The sequence below is a fragment of the Apteryx mantelli genome, chromosome 3 (genome assembly GCF_036417845.1).
Source record: "Apteryx mantelli isolate bAptMan1 chromosome 3, bAptMan1.hap1, whole genome shotgun sequence".
Classification (NCBI taxonomy): Eukaryota; Metazoa; Chordata; class Aves; order Apterygiformes; family Apterygidae; genus Apteryx; species Apteryx mantelli.
Genome location: NC_089980.1, coordinates 10,613,285 through 10,637,813, shown reverse-complemented (window position 1 = coordinate 10,637,813; position 24,529 = coordinate 10,613,285). Strand labels below are relative to the sequence as shown.

At 40.5% G+C, this 24,529-nt stretch overlaps 1 protein-coding gene across 2 annotated transcripts in view; it reads left to right on the top strand.

The window, feature by feature from the left end:
* SPTLC3 (serine palmitoyltransferase long chain base subunit 3) overlaps nt 1–24,275 on the top strand; it is a 90,472-nt gene extending 66,197 nt beyond the window's left edge. Inside the window, exons 8-12 of one of the 2 annotated variants that reach the window (XM_067294654.1) lie at nt 2,885–3,104; nt 5,296–5,422; nt 20,178–20,313; nt 21,306–21,435; nt 23,817–24,275. In XM_067294654.1, the coding sequence (XP_067150755.1) occupies nt 2,885–3,104; nt 5,296–5,422; nt 20,178–20,313; nt 21,306–21,435; nt 23,817–23,930 (727 nt within the window). In that variant the 3' untranslated portion in view covers nt 23,931–24,275. Of the gene's footprint in view, nt 1–2,884; nt 3,105–5,295; nt 5,423–20,177; nt 20,314–21,305; nt 21,436–23,816 lie in introns of those variants that run through there. The other variant, XM_067294655.1, reaches the window with a different exon arrangement.
* The last annotated feature ends 254 nt before the right edge of the window (nt 24,276–24,529 follow it).

Genomic DNA, 24,529 nt, shown 5'->3' with positions numbered 1-24,529 from the left:
GTGCTTGAACAGATCTGGAAACAGATCAATAGCTTTATTGTTGTCACTAAAAAGTGACACAACCAGACTGAGGCAGAGAGATTACAGTTCACTTGTAGTTCTCTGGTTTAAACTCAGTCCATATCAATATTTACTGAAGGATTCAGTAAACTTTCCATCTGGGCTACCCAAGGCAATATGTGAAGTGAGCTTTATTTTGGAGTGACTCTAGACAGGGAGGTGTTCATATCACAAACCATCTTCCAGGGTCAGAAGAGAGACTAAGAAGAGACGAGGCATAGAAACAGCACTGATCTCTGCCTCTGGAGGACTGAGGCCTGTTCAAATGGCAGCACAGAAAATGTACACTAAACCAGCAGCACAGTATCCATTTCATGCACACTTCAAGGCCATGTTAGGATCTCTGTCAATGATCATAAGATTTATGTCAAGCAGCATCTTTCAAGAGCACTAAGTCAGCACTGAAACTGAATGCAAGTGCCTTGTTATGCTAAACAGCTTAGAGTTCAAAAAGAAATCTCCTACTCATAGTAGCAAGAAAAAATTTTCATTAAATCCTCTTAATATCTAAACGTCACAATAATCATGTAGCAGCTCTATGTATTCTGGGTTTCAGCAATGACTTAACTTCCATTCCACACACACACAGCAAATCAAGCTCTCTGTTCGCAATTTTTACTCTGTCTTCTTGAAGATAAATACTGTGTCTCCTGCCTGAATCCATGAGCCATTAAACCTAATGATGTCCATGTAAATGTGGAAAAACTATTATTCTCCTTCTCTGCCTGGCTGATCTGCCCTAACATTGCACAGTGGAAGGTGCAAAGTGACATACCTGATCACAGGCAGAGCTACTGTCCTCCGGAGAGGTGCTCCTTGCATGCTCAGCCCCTGCTGGCTGTCCACTCCGTAGCCGACCTACCAGCCGTCCAGATGTGGCCTAAAGCTGTCCTCCAGCACATGCAGGATCCTGCAGGCCAGAGCGCACCCAGTGGCTTGGTATACTTTTTCACTGACGAATGCTTCGACTCTGGGTTACATGAGGACTGTGGGTTCTGCCTTTGTATTCATCAAGAAAACAGCTGCGCTGATTGCAGTTGCTTCTCCCCAGCTGCTGAGTGCCCCTTGCCTGCTGCAGGGGTTTGTCCCCAGCGGAGGGGGAGCCAGAGGCAGAGCCCAGCCCTCGGGCTCACAGCACAAGCCCACCTAGTCGGCAACTTCAGCTAAGGCAGGGGACTTTGCTGTGAGAGGCTGCGGTGCCAGTGTATGCTCCCTTCAACTCCCTCCTCTATGGCTGGCGTAACAGAGGGACAAGACTCACCAGCAGGCACCTGACAGCCAAAAACGTGCCTCTGGGGATGTGCAGTCAGGCTTGCTGAACCTCCCAGTACAAACAACACAGGCCGATCCCTCATGTTGTTGTTTCAAAACTGTGGAGACTTGCCCATTGACAGGTGGCAAACACGTTCCTCAGAATTTCCACTTGTTTCCAAGCTTGCTCAGGAGGCTGAAGGATGAAGAAGGACTAAAATTGTCAGAAATTTCCCAAGTGCCAAAAGCACCACCTACCCCTTTTGTGATACCAAATCTCGGCTGCACAGTGCAGCTACAAAGTGCCGATCGCACAGTCTGTGAAAGCCGCTGGTCCAGAGCCTAAAAGCTGTCAAGAAGTCGTATTGATTGCACTGTTCTTTTGTATATGCCATTTGGGAACAAACTTGACATTTCTGTTTACCTGAAACTCCCACAGCATTTGCAATCAGATACACCTTAGCTGCAGGCCTGAGCCACAAAACATTGGTTTTCCTAGCACAGAGCACAGTCACTTTGTGTTTGATAGGAAGTATTTAGCATTTAAAGACATGTTCACTACAGCTAGTGGAAAATAACATGTTTAACTCATTATGAAATGAATACTGTGTGCATCAGAGCATGTCCAAGTATAGCCTTACTCATTTCACAAAGGTTTTCAAGACATAATAGTCTTCACAGCAATACTATTGATACTTCATCTTTATGGGATTAGAGTGCCTTTCTTATTTGTCTCCAGGGCTTTCATTTTGCTGAACAGGTCCTCTGTGCCACCTAACTTACTGAAATGAAATAATATGAAAGGTTTATCATCTTGTCTTCTTTCTAGGAATCTCAATACACCATTAGTAGAAATTCAGAATATTTCTTTCTCCTGTGTGACTGTAAGATAAAAAGAAAAAAAAATGGAGACTTTTTTACTTTGGAGTGCTAAGTAGCAGGCTGCATTTCCTGAAAAGTGCGTATGGGGAGCAACAAAAAGCAAGAGTATGCCTTTTCATATCACTGATTTTGTCTGCACTGAGAACTGGGGCTACTTTAAGTTATGGCACCTACTGTGCATTTTATCATGACCCATCTCCTACATATGTTATACCATAATGCCTCTGCACCAGGGTAGTTTGCTCTAGAGTTGTTACCCCAAATATTGTTGCAGTCACATACACAAGATAAGCAAGGACCAGGCTGTGAATTATAGCAGCTCCTTATAATTCATTGCAATATTTGTTTTATAGTGAATTGTAATATGTTAGTCTGGGTAATCTGGTCACCCCCTCGCTTTGTACCTTCCTTCTCTTTTCTGGGATGTTGAAAATTCACAAATGTTCAAGGACTTTTTAACTCTTTTTGACTGTTCGACTTCTAAGACTACTTGACTGTTTTATATTCACCTGCGAAGGGAGGGGTTTGCAATTTTTCTTTGAACTGCTAGTGCAAATTGAGTTTGCAGCAGGTCTTTCATGGAGTCTGAGTCACTGCGTAGCCCATAATGCCTCAATTTTGTGTCAGTATTTTAAGAAGTAAGGTGGCTGTAGAACTCCTCATTTTTGACCACGGCTCTTCTTGCCCCCAGCATGGAAGGCTCCATCGTGCGCCTGCCTGAGATTGTCTCCTTGAAAAAGAAATACAAAGCCTACCTCTACTTGGATGAAGCTCACAGCATCGGTGCGGTGGGAGCGACAGGCCGGGGAGTTGTGGAGTACTTCGGGATGAATCCTGACGATGTCGATGTATTAATGGGAACGTTCACAAAGAGCTTTGGCGCAGCTGGAGGATACATAGCTGGCAAAAAGGTAAACACAAACATCTTAACATCAAGGGGAGGAAAAGTACCTTCTTATCTTGTGTGGGATATTTTAATCTCTTTTCATATAGACTGCTTCATAGGAGCACTATTCTAAAGATAGTACCATTTTTGTCTGGATCCCAAATGCACATAAAACAGTCAGATTTTCTTATTTTTGTCTCATGTTGTGTTATGTAATTTGCTTGGGTTGGGTATTTCTGTGCCACCCTGATGATTGTTGTTTGTCTTGGAAATGTTTAGCCACTTTGTGGCTGGATAAATATACTTCACTACATTAATTTGCATGCAGACTGCGTGTTACTTTATTTCACATTTGTAAACAGTGAGTGGAGCAATAACAGTGTGTGGAGCAAAAACAGTGTGTAGAGATTAAAGCCACAGTTTCATCCACTGATAATAAAATTCCTAAACAGTGGTGGATTGTCATAGTTGCATTTTTTAGGAAGATGGAGAAAGAGGATTTACTGAGGGCCTTTTGCAACAGCAAAGTCTGTGTCCTCAATTGCTCTGCATGCATTAGGAAAATGACTTCTTGTCAGCAATAGATGTCAACAAAAAGTAGAGCTGAGTTTGTTTTAACTGGAGGTGTAGAAAAAGAGAAAGTATAATCAGCACCATTGTGAAATGTCATAGTTTTTGTGGTTTGACTGAAATATCAAGTGGTTGCTGATAATTTACCATATTCATACAGTACCAAATATATTTCTTTTTTTAAGTAGTTTGTTGGATGAGTAGGAAGCCTCTTTAGACAGCCCATATAGATATTGTCAGGATAACATTAATAAGTTAGCACTTGAGTAGAATAAAAGGGATATAAGAAAGTACAAAGCATATCTTTCTCACTGAGTGACTTTTCACTTTTTCCGCCTGGAGATCTCAAAACAGACTAGCAAAACGCATCAAGAATCAATTTTGTTTCCTTTACTTCCTGAATCTGTATCTGAAGGCTTAACTTTTACCAGAAGACAATGTGGCTAATACAGCTAGAAATTACAGGAAGTCTAGACCTGTAAAAGATGATCTAAAGTAATTCTTCATCTAATCCTTGGAAGTTTTCATAAATGAAAGTGGATCAGCCTTTCTGTACATGCGAATATCACTAAGCTTTCCATCAGGCTTCCTGGCCTTGGTGTCAGCTCACCCAACACACTTAATGAACCTACATTAGTTGATACAAGCAAAAACTCACAGTGGCACCGTGTTTCTTCTGCGTCAGTAAGAGTACAGAAGCCTTCTGGGCTATTTGGTTAAACCCTTCAAATTACAATTGCATCATAGCGGTGCATAGCCTATATAGGGTTTCATAATTCTTTAGCATTAGCATTGGAATTACAGCATAGCTTTATACAGCTTTTTCTTGGCAATAATTTGTGCCAATATCTTTGTTTTTCTTCTGGTGATATTTTTTATCCAGGGCAATTTTCAAGCAGGCCTCATTACCTTAACTTGCACTCAACTTTTCGTGTGGTAGCTTCTACTCTCTGACATTTTGCACTAGGAGGTATAACCTGTCATAACACTGACAGACTCAATTAAGCTCTAATTTCCTACAGTATCACTGGGTTCAGAAGAGTAACTGGCACTTTGGATATGCCTACAGTACAGCAGTGCTTTTGCTAGGACTACAGATTTTGCTCTTAGTTATACAAGGAAATGCTCAAGCAGCTCTACTAACTCTAACATGACTATCCCCGCTAAACTGATGGGAAGTTACAGTTTTAAGAAACTAATAGTCAGATTTGGTTAATATCCAAAGATAGATATCAATCAGGTTGCTTTTCCTAAAGTTAGGTCCTCTACCAGAGAAACTATACTATTTTAGTGTATGTTATGTTTCATTCCCACTAAAAGAGGAACTGAGAAGTAATTTAAATGCAGCTGTTCATTGGTCTTCAAATGATTTTGGCTCCTTTGTAATAAGTCTCACCATATAAGTAAATATCTGTTCGAGAACTTTGTTTCAGCTGTAATTGCCCCACTTACTTTGTAAAGTATTTACATCTGCCAGGTGTTTCTTCAAGCCATGTATTAACTAACAGTAGCAGCCAAGAAAGTAAACCAATAAATGGTGAAACATCTTTTTCCTTTTGCATGTTCTCACTCCAGCAGTAGTTAAAAGGGAGATCTGCTTTCTGACCACATCAAAGCTCATTCATACTTTGTTTTGCTTGTGTAAGGACCTTGTGGACTTTTTACGAACTCATTCTCACAGTGCTGTGTACGCCACATCCATGTGTCCACCCGTAGCAGAGCAAATCATCAGGGCAATGAAGTGTCTCATGGGACTAGACGGGACAACGCAAGGTAAGCCACCCTCACTAACTGCACATGCTCTGTTTATAACCAGAGCACCTACCGGGTACAGCTGCACACAAAATGTCATCCAGCCGCAAAGTAGTATAATAATAGTAACAATGCAAAGGAAATCACTCTCACTGTACAGCTGTTCTGAGTGTTATCAACTCTACTTCTTTTTCCACCCTTATCCACCTATTTGCACAGCAATCAGACATTGTTTGCTGAACAAGGATTCTTATAAGTCCTGTGCAGAAAGGGGGCATCACCATGGTCATTTTGCAGATGGGAGAATGCAGGCAAAGTGGTTAAGTGATGTTCCTCAAGACACAGTGTAGCACAGAGATGGAAATATTCTGGAATTCTCACTCCGAGTTACCTGCTGTAGTCACCAGCCCACAGCGCTTCACAGCAAAAAATAGAAAAAGTACAAAAAATTGCCCTTTGAGTAGACTGTCTGACTTTGTTGGATGAGTTCAGGAGAAAATCCCTTATGCCTTCATTAATGGACTGGATGCTGTCAAAAAGTAGCTTCTCAGAGGTATTTGTGCGAGGAATTTCTTCTCAATAAATGCAGTGGCCAGTTTAACTTCTTTATAAGTGTAAGCCTACAATTTGGCAAGCATCTCAAGCACAGCTCAGACTTTCAACACAGCTATTTTATGTTAAATGATGGTATGAAATGATTGTAGTAATTCCCATCTCAGTCATTAATTATGGTGTCCTGAAGCTAGTTTTGAAATACATTTTGTCCCCAAACAATTCAGTATTTGGTGTCTTTTATGAAAAATTAGGTTTATTTATATTCCTTCCCTGAAGTTGCAGATGTAGCTATAGTTCAGTTCTCTGTGTAACATGCTTTGTATGCAGCAAGTGACAAAAACAACTGTGAGGTATCTGCTAGTATTTCTGTGAGATACTGAGATGTATTCAGTGTTTGAAGGATTAAATCCTAACTCAGAGATAAAAGCTGGTGGTTTTGGAACTTCTATAAGTTGTTTTGGGAATGCTTGAGGACAATGTCGTCTGTGTAACAGGTAGTGGAAGATACAGGTTCTGCTTGGATTTGCAATCTCTTTTATGCTGATTCAGCAGCACTGTGCTATACTCTTTTCTCCTGCCTACTGAAGAGCTAATAGAGTAATTCTGTATTAGCCATCCCTGATCTGAGTGGGGGCAAGGCAGGAATGGAAAAGAGAACTGGTATGTGAGAGAGGGTAAGACCTTATCACACTGCACTGCACTGCACTATTCTATTACAGCGGCCCGGGGGGTTCTTTCAAACCTTGACAGACACGAGACTATTGAGACGTATCTCACAGCCCCTCAGTGAGGCCAGGCTTTGCAAGACCCCAGTGTATGAAAGGAGGGATAGAGAATCTAGTCCCAGTGCCAAACTCTGCTCAGTGTAATAATGAAGTGTAGCAAAACTCCAGTACAAATATGCAGACAATGAGAAAATGATGCATTTGTCATTTTGGCAGAGAATTTAAGTTGGAACTGTTGTTGCACTCTGAAATCTGAAAGGTCAAGTTTGCATTTGCTGATGTCTACATCTTGTTTGATATAAGAAACCAGCTCTGACATGTTGCTTCCATCTCAGCAATGTGCACACAGCTTGTCCTGCAATGCTCTTTTCTGAACTAGTCATATGAAATGCTTGCCATCAGAGGGCGATCTTACACCAAGCCTCCCCAAGAGTTACATATTTAAGGGTCTCATAGATGCCGCATGTAAAATATTATACATGCAGAACATTTCCAAACCTTCAAAGCCTCTTACAAATGACCTTCAGCTAGCATAACTCTGCATGCAGTTCAGCGCAGGCTAATAGGAGACTTGGTTCAAGTGGAGTTTTTTAAGATGTGCGTGTTTGACTCTGTTTTCAGGCTAAGAGATTGCAGCATTTTCTCTTTCAGAAACAGTTTGTTTAATGACACAGTGTTTGTATTTCTGCACAAACCAAGCATTTATTAAGTCTCCTGAAAATGCTTTAGGAAGTAAATTACTGTTCTGTAAGGTCTTTAAAATTTTCCTTGTAACATGAAATACAAACAAATAGAAAAACAGATTAATAAATCATATATCACAACTTAGAGTATTGCACAAAGGCTAGCAAACTGGCTATGATGTGTAAAAATGTTTCTGAACCAGACTCATTATTTTAGTCTATTGGTTTTTCTTTCATGTGGGCCTTCCTTTATTAGACTGTCTTGTAGACTACAAGAAAAAAAAAAACAGGAAAAAATGTTATGCTGGACCACGCTACAATGCTGCTTTGGCATCAGAGGGAGGAAGGTGGTGGCTCAGGGAAGAGAGGCCTGTCTCTTCTTAGATGTTTTTGTTTCTGAGGACAACAGCAGCCTTGGCTGAGTTCTTTTGCTCTGTTGTCATTGAAAATGGTGAATTCTGCATGTGAGCTGTCCCTGTGAGGTAGTGACATGTGTGGCAGAGACACCTGGCAGAGAGGTTTCAAGTGAATCGGAATTACCGCAGAGTGATAATGGACCCTCCGTAAAATGCGATCAAATGTTTTTTGGTTTTGGTTTTTTTCCTGGAAACCTGTTGGATCATTAATGGAGTTTATTTTGCAGTTGGTTCAAATGGCCTTCCCTTCCCACTGAATGACTGGGGGAATCCTTTTCAAGATCTCCATTAATGGACAATGGCTTGTCCTCTAGAGGGCATTCCTGTAGGGAGAGGTCCTTGCAAAAGATACAGGGGATAAAATTCTAGTCTGGTAAAAAGTTCTATACTAACTACAGGGTATTTCTTGAAAAGTGTGAAATAATGCGACAACAAATGTGCTAACCCATCTTGTTCTTACATCTGAATTTCATGACTGACTCCTAGGTGGGTTAATAGAAAGCCAAAGGAAGGTGGATTGATTTGGTCATTTAATTGCCACTCTGAAAACTCTTTATATTTTCTACCACTTCACACAGTCTTCTCTTATATTTCCGCAGCTATCATGTTTTTACATTCCCTTCCATTTGTTGCTAGTTGTTCTTCACTGATCTGTTAAGAGCTGACCTAGAAAAGAGTAGGTTAGGTGAATTATATAGTGGACAATGCAGTAATCAGAGGCCAGAAATGCAGAGATACTGTTTGTGTTTACTCTGACGTGTATCAGAATGGTTGATCTCCAATTTTTTCCTCATTTATCTCCAGTTAGCAAGATTTATGGTTAGAAAAGGAATCAGGGCTTGCATTTCCAAAGGAGGATCAGTTTACTGGATGCATGACTGCAGGATATGAATGGATGCATATGGACACAGGGGTGCAGTGTAATTAGAAGGAAGGAATGGGTAGTGCTGTCTATGCTCAACTTGCTAACACTTTAAAGATGACTCTACCAAACCTAAACTGTTTAGCTGGAAATTATCCGTAACAGGTGTCTGCTTCAGGCTCTATTTTTTTCATATTAACAGAAAAGGTTCGATCTTTCCTTAGACTCATAGATATGCATATGAGATTTTGACAGCCTAGGAAAAAAAGTTCTCTTCCCTGAAAAGCTTCAGTTTCTCCAGGCTTTGGGATGATGATTTGAATTCTGATAGCCAAGGTTATCATTTGTGCCATGTCTATGAAATACCATCTGAGTCCTGTGAGCCTCTAAGAAATCTCTACTTGAAATGAGCAGTGACAAATTTTTAGCACTCTCAGGATGCTACTTGATCTGAGCACGTACCTTCCCATGCTGCCTGTGGCTGGGCTGCGCAAGGCCAGATCCACTAAGTGAAAGAGCTTATTCCAGCTCAGGGCCGGCAGGCCTGAACAGCACAGCCCCGCCGGGGAGAGCACTGGGGCCTGGGACCTGCCTCCCTCCTGTGCTGTCTGGCCCATGGGGAGATGAGCCTGGAAGCATGAAGAGAGAAGAGACGCTGGCAAGTAAAGGAGATACAACAGGGACCAGCTGACAAGCGGGTGGTGGGGATGGACGTTAGGACCAAAATAAGGTGCTGAGAAGACAGGCTGGAGAGGCTGGGGCAAACAGGGCCTGGCACAGGGAAGGAGAGGACACATGGGTTTATAAGCAACTATGGCAGAGACACAGCCCTTCAGACCAGTGCTGTTACCTCAGCAGCTTTGGTTTCCTTATTCTTCTCTGGTCAGCAAACAGCTGTGAAAGCGCACTAGCAAAAAGTCTGCTTACCTTCCTTTGCAGCAGGAGACTCCAATTTGGCTGGGGAGGCTCTTATTTAAAAAAAACTTGTGCTGATGAAAGTAAAAAGATAAAGAGAAGACATGGTGTTTCCCAAAGAAAAGTCTATAAATGTATTGGTAGGTCCCATATCAATATTCGTGATAGGCATGAAACTTTATGTCATGATGGAATGATCTATATCTCCTGCAATTTCATTATCTTAAGTTCAGTAAATAGATTGTGATGATATTGCAGAACCCGTAGTCACTTATTACTTCTTTTGCCATGTTTTCTGCTATGACTTGAGAAAATGAATCACAAGAAATGTTGAATGAATACCAGGCATTAGTACCCTCCAAATTAACAGGTACCCTCCAAATTAACAGGTATAGTTATTCCTGTCTGGGAAAGAAAGGTAGACAGAGGGGACTATGATCCTTTGTTTCTAGACTGACTTTTATTCTTGGTAGCATAATTTTATAGATATTATCATAGCTTGTATAATTGAATTGATCACAAGTGTATGAATTTTGGCAGCTGTATTTCTTTTAGTAATGCCATAAGGCACTAAGTTCCATAGTTCAGTTCATTTAGTCTACAAAAGAATAGTTCTATCCGTCTTATTATACCTTTGTGGCCTTTTCATCTTAAACGTCTCTCTCTTCATTCATTAGGAGATATGGGAAGCACAAGTTCCCATGGTATTTACTCTTTATAATTCATTATATAGATATTCTTTATACATTCTCCTTGTGGCTTCTCATTACACCACTGGAGATACCTCAGGAAACTCAGCAGCTGCCTTTAGAGGTTTTATCCATACGATGACACTGTAGTTGCCTCAAAGTACTTGGACCCTGTGCAAATTTTCATGTATGCTTACTTACACGGAAAGCACTAACACAGCCCCTCCAGCTGTGACCTTGGACCTTTTCTTTCCCCTTCTCCCTGAGAATACCAAAAGCATATTTTTATACTTAAATTTGATAGGTAAAAAATAGAACCACTGGGCAGGCAGAGTTAAAACTGCTAGAAAATCTAAAGTAATTTTCTTGATGACTAAGAATAAATTATAGTGATGTAAAAATCAAATGAGAGCATTTCCAAAGCCATCATTTTTTCTATTTAATGCATGGCAAACAATAATTCACCAACAGCAATTAGGCATTTTTCATATGCTTTTTATGGGACACTGAGAAATTGAAATATATATTCTGAGGCATCTACTGTCCTCTCTCATCTCAGAATGACAAAAGGTGTTAAAGGTAATTCCTGAGGTTGTTTAGATAGAAAGTGTTTCTGCAAAATATATATGTATTTTGTCATTTGTGCTGATTGGTTTATCATTTTGCAGCTACTGGCTTTCATTTTTCTTTTTAGCAGATTTTGAGTTCTTGCATTTGAGCACATTCAGATTTCAAGAATTTGCAGGATACTATGTTTTCTGTTTTGGCTTGGCTTTAAAAAGATTCTGTTTTTAAAAGGTTCCCTTTTGAAGCATTTCCATCTGCCTTAGATTTTGGTATAACTGTAGGACCAGCTTCTTAAAATGCTCAGTTTCCATTTTCTACTGCTATCAGTGCTCTGCAGAATCTGCAATCTTTTGAAAATGTTACCTTTGGCAGTCAGGGTCCTCTGTAAATTCGAAGACCGTAGTTAAGGATCACTGTTATCTGGCATAAATCAGCACTGCTGCTGAGAAGGGCAGTCTTGCCCTCCTTTTTGCCTTTCTCCCCTGCCTAGCCCCTTCCCTTATTCCTGCCCCCTTTCCTTATGCCAACATTAGTGTTTGAGCAGCCATGCAATGAACTGAAACAGGGAACTGATCTAACTGAAAAATAACCTAACCCCCCAAAAACGGTTAGCTTACGGCCAAACTGGTTCCCTGAGCCAATTTACCATATGGCAGCATGAATCCTGGTGCCAGGACTTGAGCAGCCAGAGCTGAGGGGAACAATCCCTTTTGCAACAAAATAAACCTGTGCCAAACTGAACTAGTCATGAAACTAATACTGAACCTTTAAGCTTTAATACTGCAAGCTACTTAGTGACAGACCCCTTGAACCTGCTCGAAACAGCTTGCAAAGTCAGTCAGTATGTCTTTTTACCATTCCCTCTCAAATTCTCTTCTTGTTGCTTCATTCTGAGATGATTGCTTCTCTCGAGCCCTCATCAAGCAGAATGCTTGAACACTTGCTTAATTTTAAGTAAATTAATATTCCCACTAAATACATACCTACATTTAAAGCACTTAAGTGGATTTATTCCCTGTTTGCATCGCATTGGCTCCATGACTAGGGCTCCAAGTCATTATGACAGTGAAGATGCTGATGATGGTAATATGCTATCATTATCACTATTTGTCAGGGCCTAGCATCACAGATGTTCTCCCAGCAGTTGTTGATGAAACAGAGCTAAATTCTGCCATCCTTACTCAAAATGAGTGAGACATCCTATTCCAGTGGAGCCACCTGCCATGCGATCTGCCTTCTAAAGGAAGCCAAACTGTATACACAGAGGCTCTGTTGATCCTTGCAAGCAGGGGCATTGGAAGAATAGTGTTTTCAGTGAGATTTGCAAGAGCTCTCGGTATTGGCCAAATTCTGCCTTGTTTGAAGTCAGTTTTTCCGTAGTCAAACCAGGGCTGAGTCCCTTAGCAGACCCTACCCATGGATAGGTCTCTCAGTGTTTTCAAATAAGCATTAAGAGCAGGGAGAGGAGGGATGTGACCAGACTGTGAGCCTCTCCACGCATCCTGGCATGCAGTCCGCTCAGTGGGCAGGGGTCTGCCCCCTGAAAAGAAAGTCACACTTTCCCTAGAGGCAGTAACACACAGCTCCACAGTGCAGTCGTCATCTTTAAAAGGTATCTTTGCTGCCAAGAAAGCAGAGCTCAAGGATCTCTTCTCAGCTCCAGATGCTGCTTGCCACTGCGCAAGGAATCCAGCGCTGTTATCAGCCTGAGGAGCACAAAGGAGAAAACTGCCTTTTCTAACTGCGTTTAGATCACTGGCATTTCAAAAACACCTAATGTGATACAGATGGAGTGCGTTGCATGCTGGCCGGCTTTCAGCGGAGGGACTAGACATGCTTTGTGATTAATCACCTGTGCTGGGAGTAAATAAGGCTCAGCCAAGGCTGGCTGCCATGTCCCTGCATTTGTGCAGGACACTGAATGCAACACTATATATTTGAGTATAGATAAGGGACCGAGTAGGTATATTTGACTTATTCGAGAAATAAAGCAAAAAAGACACTGTCTGTACCATTTCTGTCCTCTCTACTTCAGCTGAAATTGCCACTTTTTCTTCCTGTAGTCAGCTCTGGAAAGTGTTTTGCAGCAGTTCACAGTTAAAATTGCACTGACTAAATAAGTCCTTAAGGGCTTATTTAGCAGCTGAATTAAGTTGACATTACTAGGTTTATAGTTGGCATTAGATTGTAGAAGAAAATGTCTTCACTTCTCCCCAGTTCATAGCAAAGTTATTTTTTATAAAGATTTTTTATCTGAGAACATATTTCCTTTAGGCACCCCAGTTTTATAGCATTCTAGTTGTGATTTAATGCACATGGGATACATGTGTGTTACTCTTATAATGGAATCAGAGGAAAAAAAGAAAATCTGTCCATCTGCAACAGTTTAGTGGGGAAGAGCTATTGTTTTCCAAATTTTTTTCAGCCTATGAAAGTTTGCTTTTTACTATCTAGTTGTTAGTAGGGGAGGGCAAGGAGTAGAGTTCTGCATCCAAGGAACACAGATTGAAGAGACACACTGACACCAGTATGTAAAAGTTTGATTGTGTAACTAATTATCTAAAAAGACCCAATGAAACAACAGCTGGAGAAGATTAAAGCAGGTGGATTTGTGTCTTGAAGAGTCCACTGTGTGCCAAAGGAAAGTACAATGTGGGATTATCTTCTCTGGAACAATAGCTCTCCAGCAATTAAAATACACCTGAGATCTTGATATGAAAGGCTACAGGTTGCTTATTCCTGTTTTCAATATACTGAGTCAGAATTTCCAAGGTTAGAAGCCTACAGGAAGAGTTCAAAGGTAAAATGTTTGTGCAAGAATTGAATGCAGCCAGCTTCTCTGCTTATTAAAGCTTTCAGGATTGAAAAGCAGACGTCTCTGGAAGAGGAAGATAAGCTTTCGTTGCAAAGACCTGATAGTTTTACTACTTCTTTGGCTGCCCCGGTAAGGCCCTCAGCTGGCATAAACAGCAGAGCTCTGTTGAAGCGTGTGGAGCTCTGCCAGTTAACGCCCGCTAGAGATCAGCCCTCAGGCTCGTAGTCACGATGTCGTCCTCTGTCAAGCTCCAGAGCAGCTTCCAAAGCCCTCAGCAAAAGCAGGTTTGTAGCCATAGCACTGCGACGGTGCTTTTTCTTTCCCTGACAGCCCTGTCGTGGGTCGAAGTGGGGGTCTCCTCCTCCCACGAAGGGGTACGGTTAGGGTCTCCCCTAACCTGATGGGTCCCGGCAGCTCCTGAGCACGCGGGAGCAGCCTGGCTGCTGCTCTGCTCCTGGGACCACATGGCACTCCTGGCCCTGGGCAATGACAAAGCACCACTGAGTCTGTTAGTCATAGTGACTCTCTCAAGAGCCTGTTGTTTCAAAGAAATTGTGAGAAAAACCATCTATCTGTTATCATTTCTTTCTCTCTTGCCTTCTCTTTGTTTTGTTCTTAAACTAAACCATATTAATTGTGAGCCATAAAGCCTCTTAAAAGCCTGGAAAAGTTAATGAGCTAAAACTGGTAATATGCAATAGTGCGTGTCAAATAAAATATAATCAGCACTTTTCCCAGAATTGCCAGCACTTTAGAACTTTGCAATAAAATAAATATTTTTAAAGCAGTGTAACAAATGTAAACTCAAAATTCTCCAGCAGTAGGTGGACTGCAATAAATATCAGTTTTCGTTGGACAATCCAGGTAATTAATCCTCTATTTCAGTGAAATCACAGTAAACTGGTTAGATATCACTATATATTCCAAGCACTGTGAAGATAACTTGTGAAATTTAAGAATGCTTTGTCCTTCAGCTTCCCTTCTTTTCCTTCCCTTTGCATTCAGCTAATAAAAAGATGTAGAGCTCTTCACAAGGACATGTTCAACCTTAGCTGCAAACTCTGAAGCAGTAGTAGGCTTCCTTTTAATTAGCCAGCTAAAGGTCAATTCTCCCAGTCCCTGTTTTCTTTGAACATACGCTGCATTGTTGCTCACATGTTTCATGGAACGTAACTGTCTGGCATAACCTGCACGCTGTGCTATATGCTCTTTGCATAGACAGTGAAGACCGTAAATCCTCAAGAATTTTCCATAGCTAAGAATTTTTGAACAAATATACTTACTATCTAAGGCCCTGATGCTGTAATTAGTGCTGCAGAGGCAGCACTTGTACTCAGAAAGATACAATTATAACATTTTAGCTCATAGGCCTGAGTCTGCAGATTTTCACTCAAAAGAGAAGGAGGTTAGCAGGACTAAGGGATGCAAGATCACAGCCTCAAGAATTAAAGAAAATTCTTGTTAAATGCAACATCTTTGGTTAAACGTACCCAAGTGAAATTTGGACTAAGATCTGATTCTAAACTGAATTCCATAACTCTTACGCTGATTTAATCTGCAGGGTGGAGGAAGAATTGGGCCAGTTAGACCAAAATAAACATTTTGCTCAGATCTGCCTCCTTATCTGACTTTGGAGGGTCTCATAAATGAAAGAAAAAGAGCGTTGAAACACAGTTACAAACTTTAAGGTTTTTGTTACTCTTATCAGGACAGCATATAAGATGGCTGTGTATATATGATGCATGTATGTGGTCTTTGACCACAAAGCTTAACATCAAAAAGGAAAGTGTTGACACTTGGTAAAGAAATAGGTTCCTCCCAGGCACCCACCCACAAATACAGTGTGTGTAGCAATTGTCTCCTAATGTGCTTTTTTTCCCTCCAGATGTATGTGAATGCTCTGATCTTTTATTTGCTTCTTTAATGTATCCCTGCAAATGACATTACTATTTTGGGATGTTGCTAAATTAAAGAAGTGGCTCTTTTGCATCAGCATTGGCTTTCTGGAAATGAGTTCCACAGGCGTTCTTGAAAGGGGATCTGTCCCATCACAAAGTCATTGAGGATATAGATTTAGCAAGGGAGGACTGGAAAAGGAAGAGGTGTTCAACTTTGTCGGGGTTGAGAGGTTGCCCAAAACTCCTCTTTGAGCTGCAATGTTTCCTTTGCTGGGTTCCTTGTCTTACTTCAGAGTCTACATTTCTGGCACCTAAAATAAGAAATAGAGACAAAATGATCAACTCTAGGCTCAGCGCATATGGTTTGATAAATACTGAAGGGCCTGGAATTTTGAATGGCTGACAGTTTGTTTCCAGCTTTGTGGTAAACAGCTGAATAGAAAGGAGAGGGCAGCAAGTATTAAACGCCAAGAACATCTGCATTTATGAAAACTTTCCCTAATTGAAAGTCTAGTAGTTTCAAATGCTGTAGACTGAGAGTTTGGAAGCTAGTTCAGGGCTGCTAAGATAGCAAGAAGCAGCAGTGGTTTTGAGCCCCCACTTCAGGTCACTCCCCCACCTTTCTTCCTTCTAATTTGGGCATTCAGAGGTGCAAATAACATTTTTACAAACTCTAGGAGGGGAAAACTTTCTCTCAGATTTCAGACATGTTACTCTGCAGTTCTTCTCTAACCCCCTTTCCTTGCCATCTCCCCTGTCCCCATCTCTCCTCCTCCTCCTCAATATTTCCTCATGGTTCTTTGAGATCTACTACACCAAAAATATTTTTGGAAATACCACAGACTATTGTTTTTATTAGTGACTGGAAGGCTTTGTAGTAGGATGCTTTTGTGTTTCATTTGTTTTCCTTGCTCTGGCACAGCTGTTTTTGTTTTAGCAGTATTAGAGAGATGGTTAAACTATTTGTGGCCTTTTCTAACCCAGCAGATCTCTTCCAATGAATTTTTTTAACTGAATGACTGAAACTGTAACTAACAGGTTGTCTGCGTGGGCAGTTTTGTGCATAAAGTTACAAATGCACTGGTTTTATGAGATCTTTTAATTTGTTCAGCAAAACACTGATCACTGTGTAGCAAGTCCCAGTTTCCCTATAAATTTCCCAGCCAGAACATTGACAGAACCTTGACTAGAGAAGATACAGAACAGATGAAGCAGCAGATCTTGTTTAAACCTATATATGCTCAGAAATGATTAGTGGAAAAGAGATTTATGTAGGTGTGGTGATCCCCACCTTAGCCAAGAGGGAACAGGAAGAACAGCAGGTACTGCGGCAAAATGTGGTATGAGGACAGATCTGCCAAAGGTAGTAACAGCTGTAAATGCTGAACTAGCTGTTGTGGTTACAAGGAGGAAGACAGGAAATCAGGGAACAAGCATCTAATCAGTGCATGGTCACAGCAGAAAGTAGTGAATGAACAGGATGAAAAGTAAAATGAAAAAGTAAATTAAGAGTGAAAACAAGATGCATATGTACAAAGGCAACTTTAAAGGAAAAAAGAGGAAATGAGTTGTACTGGGAGACTTCAGTGTTCGTGTCTGGTGACATAATCTAAGTGATGTTGAAAGTATGGGCTGATGAACGGGAGGAAAATGAAAGATAAGTGTGTAGATGAGAGATGTGTCCCACTAAACTCCACTCTTGCCATGTGTGCTCGCCAGCTCTGCTGTGCAGGCACTAGTGTTTGTGCAGCTGTCCAGTGATTAGGTTAATAGAATTGACCTGGCTGATGCTGTTTCGGTGGTTTTCTTTCTGGTCAGGCCACTCTTCAGGCAGATCAAGGAATTGGCTTGATTTGTTGCATGATTGTATGAACATCAGTACTGATGCTGGGGAGGTAGTGGGGGTACGATGGGGGAGGTGGCACCAGCCCTGTCAGCACCTTGCAGTATTGGAGAGTGGTACATATATTGACCAGCTCATGAAATATGACAGTTATGGCTAGGGTAAGGACATAACACTCACCCCCACCTACAGATAGAGATGAAGTAATGAGGAGTGTGGCTCTTTCCTTTTGCATGCTAGCGCAACCATGTTGCTAACAGGTAGGGAAGCAACTGCGCTTGTTAGAAACCACCCTCTTAGAGACACTGCAAAAGGCTGAGCTGACTTTTCGAGCACATTTTTCTCTGCTGTTTTTTGTCTTTTTTTATTCATTAAAAATAATTGTTTTCAACTCTCCTGTCAGTTTTGCTGGGGGGCACATCAGTGGATTAGTGACTGAATGAGGTCTGGGACAATAGGGACAGTGCAGAGCAGAGAACTTGTATCAAAAATCCAAAATGATTAAATTTTGTCGTCAGGCGATGATACTGAGGTAATAATAACAAAATAAGAAGACAGAGAAACTAAGTAGCTAATTTTTTGATTCTGAGTCCTCTCAAGGACTTACAAGAAAGCTCTTAGAAGAAATATTAAGATATTCTGTATCTCAGCTTTGTGTCTGAGTAAATTCCCCTTGTTCTCCTTGTTTTGCATTCACAGTTTTCCAGCCTACCATTGTGCCAGCTGCTTAAATTAGGAAGGTAAAGCTTGGTGCTCTGTTTAAAAATGCATAAATAAACAAGTGTAGAAACATACCCTAGAAACCAAAAATCTTTCAGATGCTTTTCTAATGCATAAGTTATGCAAATAAGGACCAAAAGACAATGTTTCTTTTTCAAGTCATCTTTATAATACTCTTTTCCACTCTTTCCTATTTTTTTTCTAACAATATAATTTCACTCAGGGACTGCAGAATAATGCTGTTTGCTGTTCCTTACGAACTGAGGTTCATGCAAAAGGGACTACACTGGTTACCTTTTAAGAAATAGTAGTCTTAGAAGAAAAGAAAGAGTTAGATGCAGTCTGAAGGGGGAGAAGTAGGAAATGAAAATCTGCAGAATCCAAATCAGGGCTGCTAAAGAATAATCTGATTATAGCAACAAAGCCTGCATTCCTCAAATCATGAACAATCAAAGATTGGTGGATGGACAGGACAGTTAGATTAATTGAACAATAAGGGCTGAGAATAAAGGGGATTTGAGTGTCATATGCCCCTTCCGGACATGGGGAATGAATGGGGACCGCATAAGTAATCATCATTCAGTAGGTGGTTACTGAGACAGACAGCAAGGTGTTCCTGGTGACTTTCATACAAGGAAAGGTAAGATTGTGACAAGGAGGAAGTTTGGGTTGGAGCACGCCCCTGGAAGCACACCACAAGGAAGGAGCACGCTCCCTCTGCCTGCCCAGCCACTGCAGATCACCCCACTGCTGTGCACTTGGGATAATCGCATCACAGCAGTGGTTCAGATCTTCAGGAATGAGCGAAGTCTGTGCCATATCAACAGCAGAACCTGTGGTCCATGCTACAGGACATTACTGGTGTAAATACAGTGGTTCGGTGAGATACCAAAGATTAGGCAATACAAAAGTTAAAACAGCTTCTCTTGGATCAACCAGAATTCCTTTAAAAATCAGGCTTCTTGCCCCAGAGCCAAAGCTTCTCATCAGCTGGGGACTTTCCTTGCTGTAACAACATGTACAGTAATGATTGTACATAATTCCACAATTTACCTGCTCTGTCAATGATTGCATGTAGCTGAAGGGAGTCCTATGAATGTGAGTGCATGGGTTATCTGATGTAAATGGCAAAATGTGCAGAACGGATGCTCGACGTGGGTGGATTCTTCCACAGCATCTAGAGAAAAGGGGAAGCATACCATGGGATTGTCACATGCTCCCTTTGAGCATGCCTGGTTTACGTCGTGAAAGAAGATGAGGAGGGAACGGACCTTGACCTTACCATAGAAAGTCATTCAGAACAAAAACTTAGGGGAATTCAAGAAGGGATTAGATATGTAGATGCATATTAGAATATCTGGAGATACGCTGATTATTGGCAACAAAATATAGATGATCGGACTTGGTGTATAAGCAAAGTCTACTATATGCTTTTTCTTTGTCTGAAAAATTGCAACAAAAGCATCTGTTTGGGCTGACCCAAAATGCAGCATTTTCTACTTTAAACTTCATTACAGCCACAGAAAAAATAACCCATGTATGCACACAGAACTAGCTAAAATGTGAGAAGAGCACTGTAGAGCATTGTTAATCAGAAGAAAAACAACCAAATGGATATAATGACATTTGTATCAAGATCTCTTTCTGTGGACATAAGTTGTTTCCCTTTATAGTGCATTATGTTGGAAAAGAAATTACTCTATTGAATGTCGTGTATCCACAGAGACCCACAACTTCTTCTCTGTGGGTACCAGTCATTCGGTAGACTCTATTCCATGAATACAGTAAAGGAAACCATTCACCAGTCTATATCCACAGAAGACATATTATTTCTGCCTGTGGGAATGCATCTTGTGAGTACAGGAATATCAGTCATCTGTGCCACCATTACGAATCAGATAAAATGCCATAGTAATCAACATAGTTGCATTTACCTCATTCCATGTTTTTTCTTCTGAATCAAATAGCAACATATACCTCTCATCCAAACTTTTCAGAAATGTTACCAACAGTCCTACTTCTAGTCCCTTTTACTGAACTCCTGCTATGATCTTTGCACTGACTGTTCTCCCAACTGACTCATTCCAGGGCTCCAACGAGTACACCAGCTAGGGAAAAACACAAGATACTTCAGGCGAAGACTGCACGAAATGGGCTTCATCATTTATGGCAATGATGATTCTCCTGTTGTCCCCTTGCTCCTTTTCATGCCTGGTAAGATAGGGTAAGTACTGAAAAAACTCATAGGCAAAACAAACACCATTCAAATAACATGGGTTATTTGGTATAAACTGTGAAAAATGTAATTATGTTTGGTAAATGCTTCACAAGAGAAACTTACTCTGTTAGGTGACTGCATCATTTAAATATGCTCTATTTTAAATTTAGTCCTGGACTTAGTTTTGAGCTGTTCGGTATTCAGAATTTTAAGAATTTTCCAGATGTGCATAACATTTTTAACTTGTTCTGGAATAACACTCTTGATAGCATTTTGGACTTGCTTTTATTTTATTTTTTAATGGTTAAAACAGATGTATTGCCCTTGATGTATGAATGGTTTGGGATGGACATTCTTTCCCCCCATCCAATATTTGAACTGTCTTTGCATAGATAAATTGTTTTACCATTTAGTTCCTATCAAGCAGCACTTGTGTATTGAACTGAACATGCAGATCAGAAGTCAGTAGTAGCATAACAAAAGGGTCAAACTGTAGGGAGCCTTTGCATGTAACTCAGGCTGGATAGCTGCTCTAGGTTCCTAAACTGACAGAGCAGTTGTGGGAACAAGAAGCCCATCACACAGACTGTTTTGTTCTTGTTGATGTGAAGGAACGCAGCTCTCATACCTTCCAGAGGCCCAACTTTATTAGTTTTTAGGGACCGTGAACACCCTCACACTTTGATTTGCACCCAAGCCCTTTGATTGACATAAATGAATCAAATGAATCAATCCAATTTTATGATGATGCTGCCTCTCTCTGCCATCACACTGCTAGTTTTTGACACCCTCTTTGCTTCAGGAGCTGTTAAACAGCAAAGAATCTCAGTCCTACTGGTAAAATTCTGACTCTTATTGAAGTCAGTGGGAATATTACCATCCACTTCAACTGAAGACAGGATTTTACCCATTGTTTTATTGTACTTGAATATTTTCTCTTTGTGGTCAGGTTATTGGAGATAATTTACTTTTTTTTTTTCTTCTTCTTCTCCCCCTAGGGCTTTTGCAAGACGCATGTTAGAAAAAAATATCGGGGTGGTTGTGGTTGGGTTTCCAGCTACTCCTATCACAGAATCCAGGGCTCGGTTTTGTGTGTCAGCTGCACATACACGGGAGATGTTAGACACGGTAAGTACAGCAGATGTCCTGCTGAAATTAGCTTCAGATGCAAAGGGGGTTGGGAGAAGCAGTGTGTCTGTTACTTTGAATCTCAGTAATTCATTTTTACATTTGTTTTTCTGGTCTTGTCACTTGTTCTTTAAAGGCATTTTAGCCTTATATATTTTATTTTAAAAAATAAATTATGGGACACTTAACCTGCTATGTTCTTCCCTTTCTAATAGTGACCAAATCTGTCATAACTAATAAAGACCTACATGAAGAGCACAGCAGGGCAAAAGTTAACTACTAGGTCAAAACTATCAGAGTAGGAAACAAGAAGCATTATGGAAATACTTGCAAATCAGGTTTTCCATACCCTTATTTTCATTACATATTTCCACGTGTTGGTTAAATTGCAGAAGTAGTATATGGGACAGCCTTGAGGGTACAGGTGGAAACTGCAAACAGTATTTGGAACCTAATGAGGGTTAATTGGTGCTGTCTGGCCTGTCTCAGTTCTGTATCTTTCCCTGATACCAGAAACACTATTAAGAGTTTGTTGAGATTTCCATCATAAACCTCCATTTCAACATAATCATAAATGTGTTTAAAAGAAACTATTTGAAATTTTCCATCTCCCTCTCTTGCCGAAGGTGTTTTTGGCTTGGTTTAATATAGGCTCATTCATTCTCAAACTATGCCAACTTACAGGCAGGCAACACTGAGACTTAACAGTAAAATTAAGGCTTTCTTTTTCTTCTCTTTGCACAAGTATGATGCTCAGAGCAGAAAACTTGTGAACACATAACATATTTGAATAGAAGACACCACTCCTTTGTGTAGGCAAGCACCTGTGCTTGCAGAGAGTTCCTGGCTCTCCATTTGAATCCTGATATTCATATGTAATCAGAGGCCAGAGCCCTGCCTGGCTGACCAGCTCCCATGCCAATCTACACCACTCTCAAGCAACATTGAAAAATCTGCCTTGCATATGTGCAGTGTAAAATTCCTGCTGCTCTTAAAGGCACAGTAGTTATTAGCAGGGTGTAATATCCTAAAGATAAAATGGCATAGAGCAGTGCATAGCTATGTGTCATTGTTGTCTTTTGCTGTTTGATTATATGAACTTTGGATTATGTAACTAGTAAGAGGCAATGAAGTTAATCTGAAGATTAATCGCTTAAGGTTGCTACCTTGCTTTGCTCCCCCTTCTCCCCCCAAAATGTAACATCATACCCATTACATTTTTGAGCCATCACTACAATTTCACTTCCTGGTGCCTGCACATTGCTGCTTCCTGGTACCAGTGAAGGTCTGATACACTCCCTGGCCATCATTCTTGAACACTCTTTATTTTTGCTTTGAAATTGGGATCATTGCCACAGTGTTTGTAGCATTCTTTTTAAATGTCCTTCACTATGGGGGAGTGGAAATGCCCCAATTTTAATTACATGCAGATGGAAAGATTTTTAGGGCAAACACTTTGTGAATATGCCTAAATCCAGTGTAACAACAGGTAACAAGTACCATGAAAAATTTTCCCTTCAGCAAAATTCATTTTGAATCCTGACCTGGAACTAAGAGAAAGAAAGATCCGTGGGATGGGCAAACTCCCAAAAATAATTTCCTTAATGACCTTGAAGCTATCTCTCTGCATAAACTATTACCAAAATACTGTATTTTTTTGTTCTTAATCTTATTTCAGTGGCTAAACAGAAACAGGCTCAAAATCAAAATCGCTGCACTATTCTTTGGTACCAAAAGGGTGGCTTCTCTTGAATGTGGCTCAGATGCTGCCAGACATTGAGCTGCTTCTGTATAGTACAGAGTTCCCTGGCTACTTTTTGAACCTACCAAGAGCTAAGGACACAGTTTGGCAAACTGCATTACAATGTTAATACAACATTAATTATGTCTGTGATATTAATACAAGCAGAGAATGGAATGAAGTAAAAAATAACTAAACCTATTCTGGGTATTTATGATAACTCTGATCAACACTGTGGGCTGAGTCCCATCTAAGAAAATGCAGTGACAACTCCAGTCTTTGGGATCTGCAGGGAAATGCTGAAATATTGCCTTGCATATGCCTTTTTCACAAACAAAGATAACACTTTATCTGGAATGTTGTCTTCCTGTGCTTCTTGGAAAAGATCTGTTTTTCTCATCTGTGTTCAATTAATGAACTGACTAATAAACCATAATGTACTGAAGGGGTAAATTCTGTTCTCGTGCGTGCTATTGTACATCTGTGACTGCACTGACATTCTCACTACAGGAGAATGAAAGCAAAACTTGCACTTCAAACTTTCCTTAATTGATATTTTTATGATCTTGTTGTTCTGCTATAAAGTAGAAGAACCTCAAGTCTTTTCCAAGAGAATTGATACAGTATAATGGTCTTACAGGTTTTGAAAGCTCTGGATGAATTGGGTGATTTTCTACAGCTGAAGTATTCCCGGTATTCCAAGTCAGCTCATCCTGAACTGTATGAAGAAACTAGGTTTGAACTTGAAGATTAAGTTTTCCACCCATGAAGAGAACATTACGATGCTATGAAAGGGGAAAAACCCCAAAACTAAAAAATATGAATGCATTTCTTCCCTTCTAAGGACAATTTTTGGTTCACAGTTAATTGAGAGGAGGGGAAGCTTGGTTGTTGCATTTTATTGTATCAAATTTCTATGTTCAACAGACTGAAATATTGATACAGATTTGCCTCCCCAGGAGATCGATCCTTCTTGTGGTATTTTTAATGGAGAAAGAAAGCATCCCATTGGTGGAGTTGCTAACGTACAGCTTATGTTATGGCCCCTTTTTATGAAGAGGCTTCAGATAGTCTTAATTGTGACTGAAATAAAAAAGTTTAAAAGCTGAATGGATTCCAGTGTAGTATGCTAGTATAACTGAGCTTTGTCAGTTAAATTGACCTTTGTCTGTTGAAGAGCATAAACCAAGACATTGGTTTAGATTGCTACAGAGGAAAGAGCAGAAAGTGACCTCTTTAATTTCCCTATCATGCATTTCTCCAAGGACAGAAAAAGTTAGAAGGCAGCTAATGCTGAGAACAAGAAAAGTAGTAGCCTCCTCAGATCAAATATCTCTGACAGCAGATTATGGG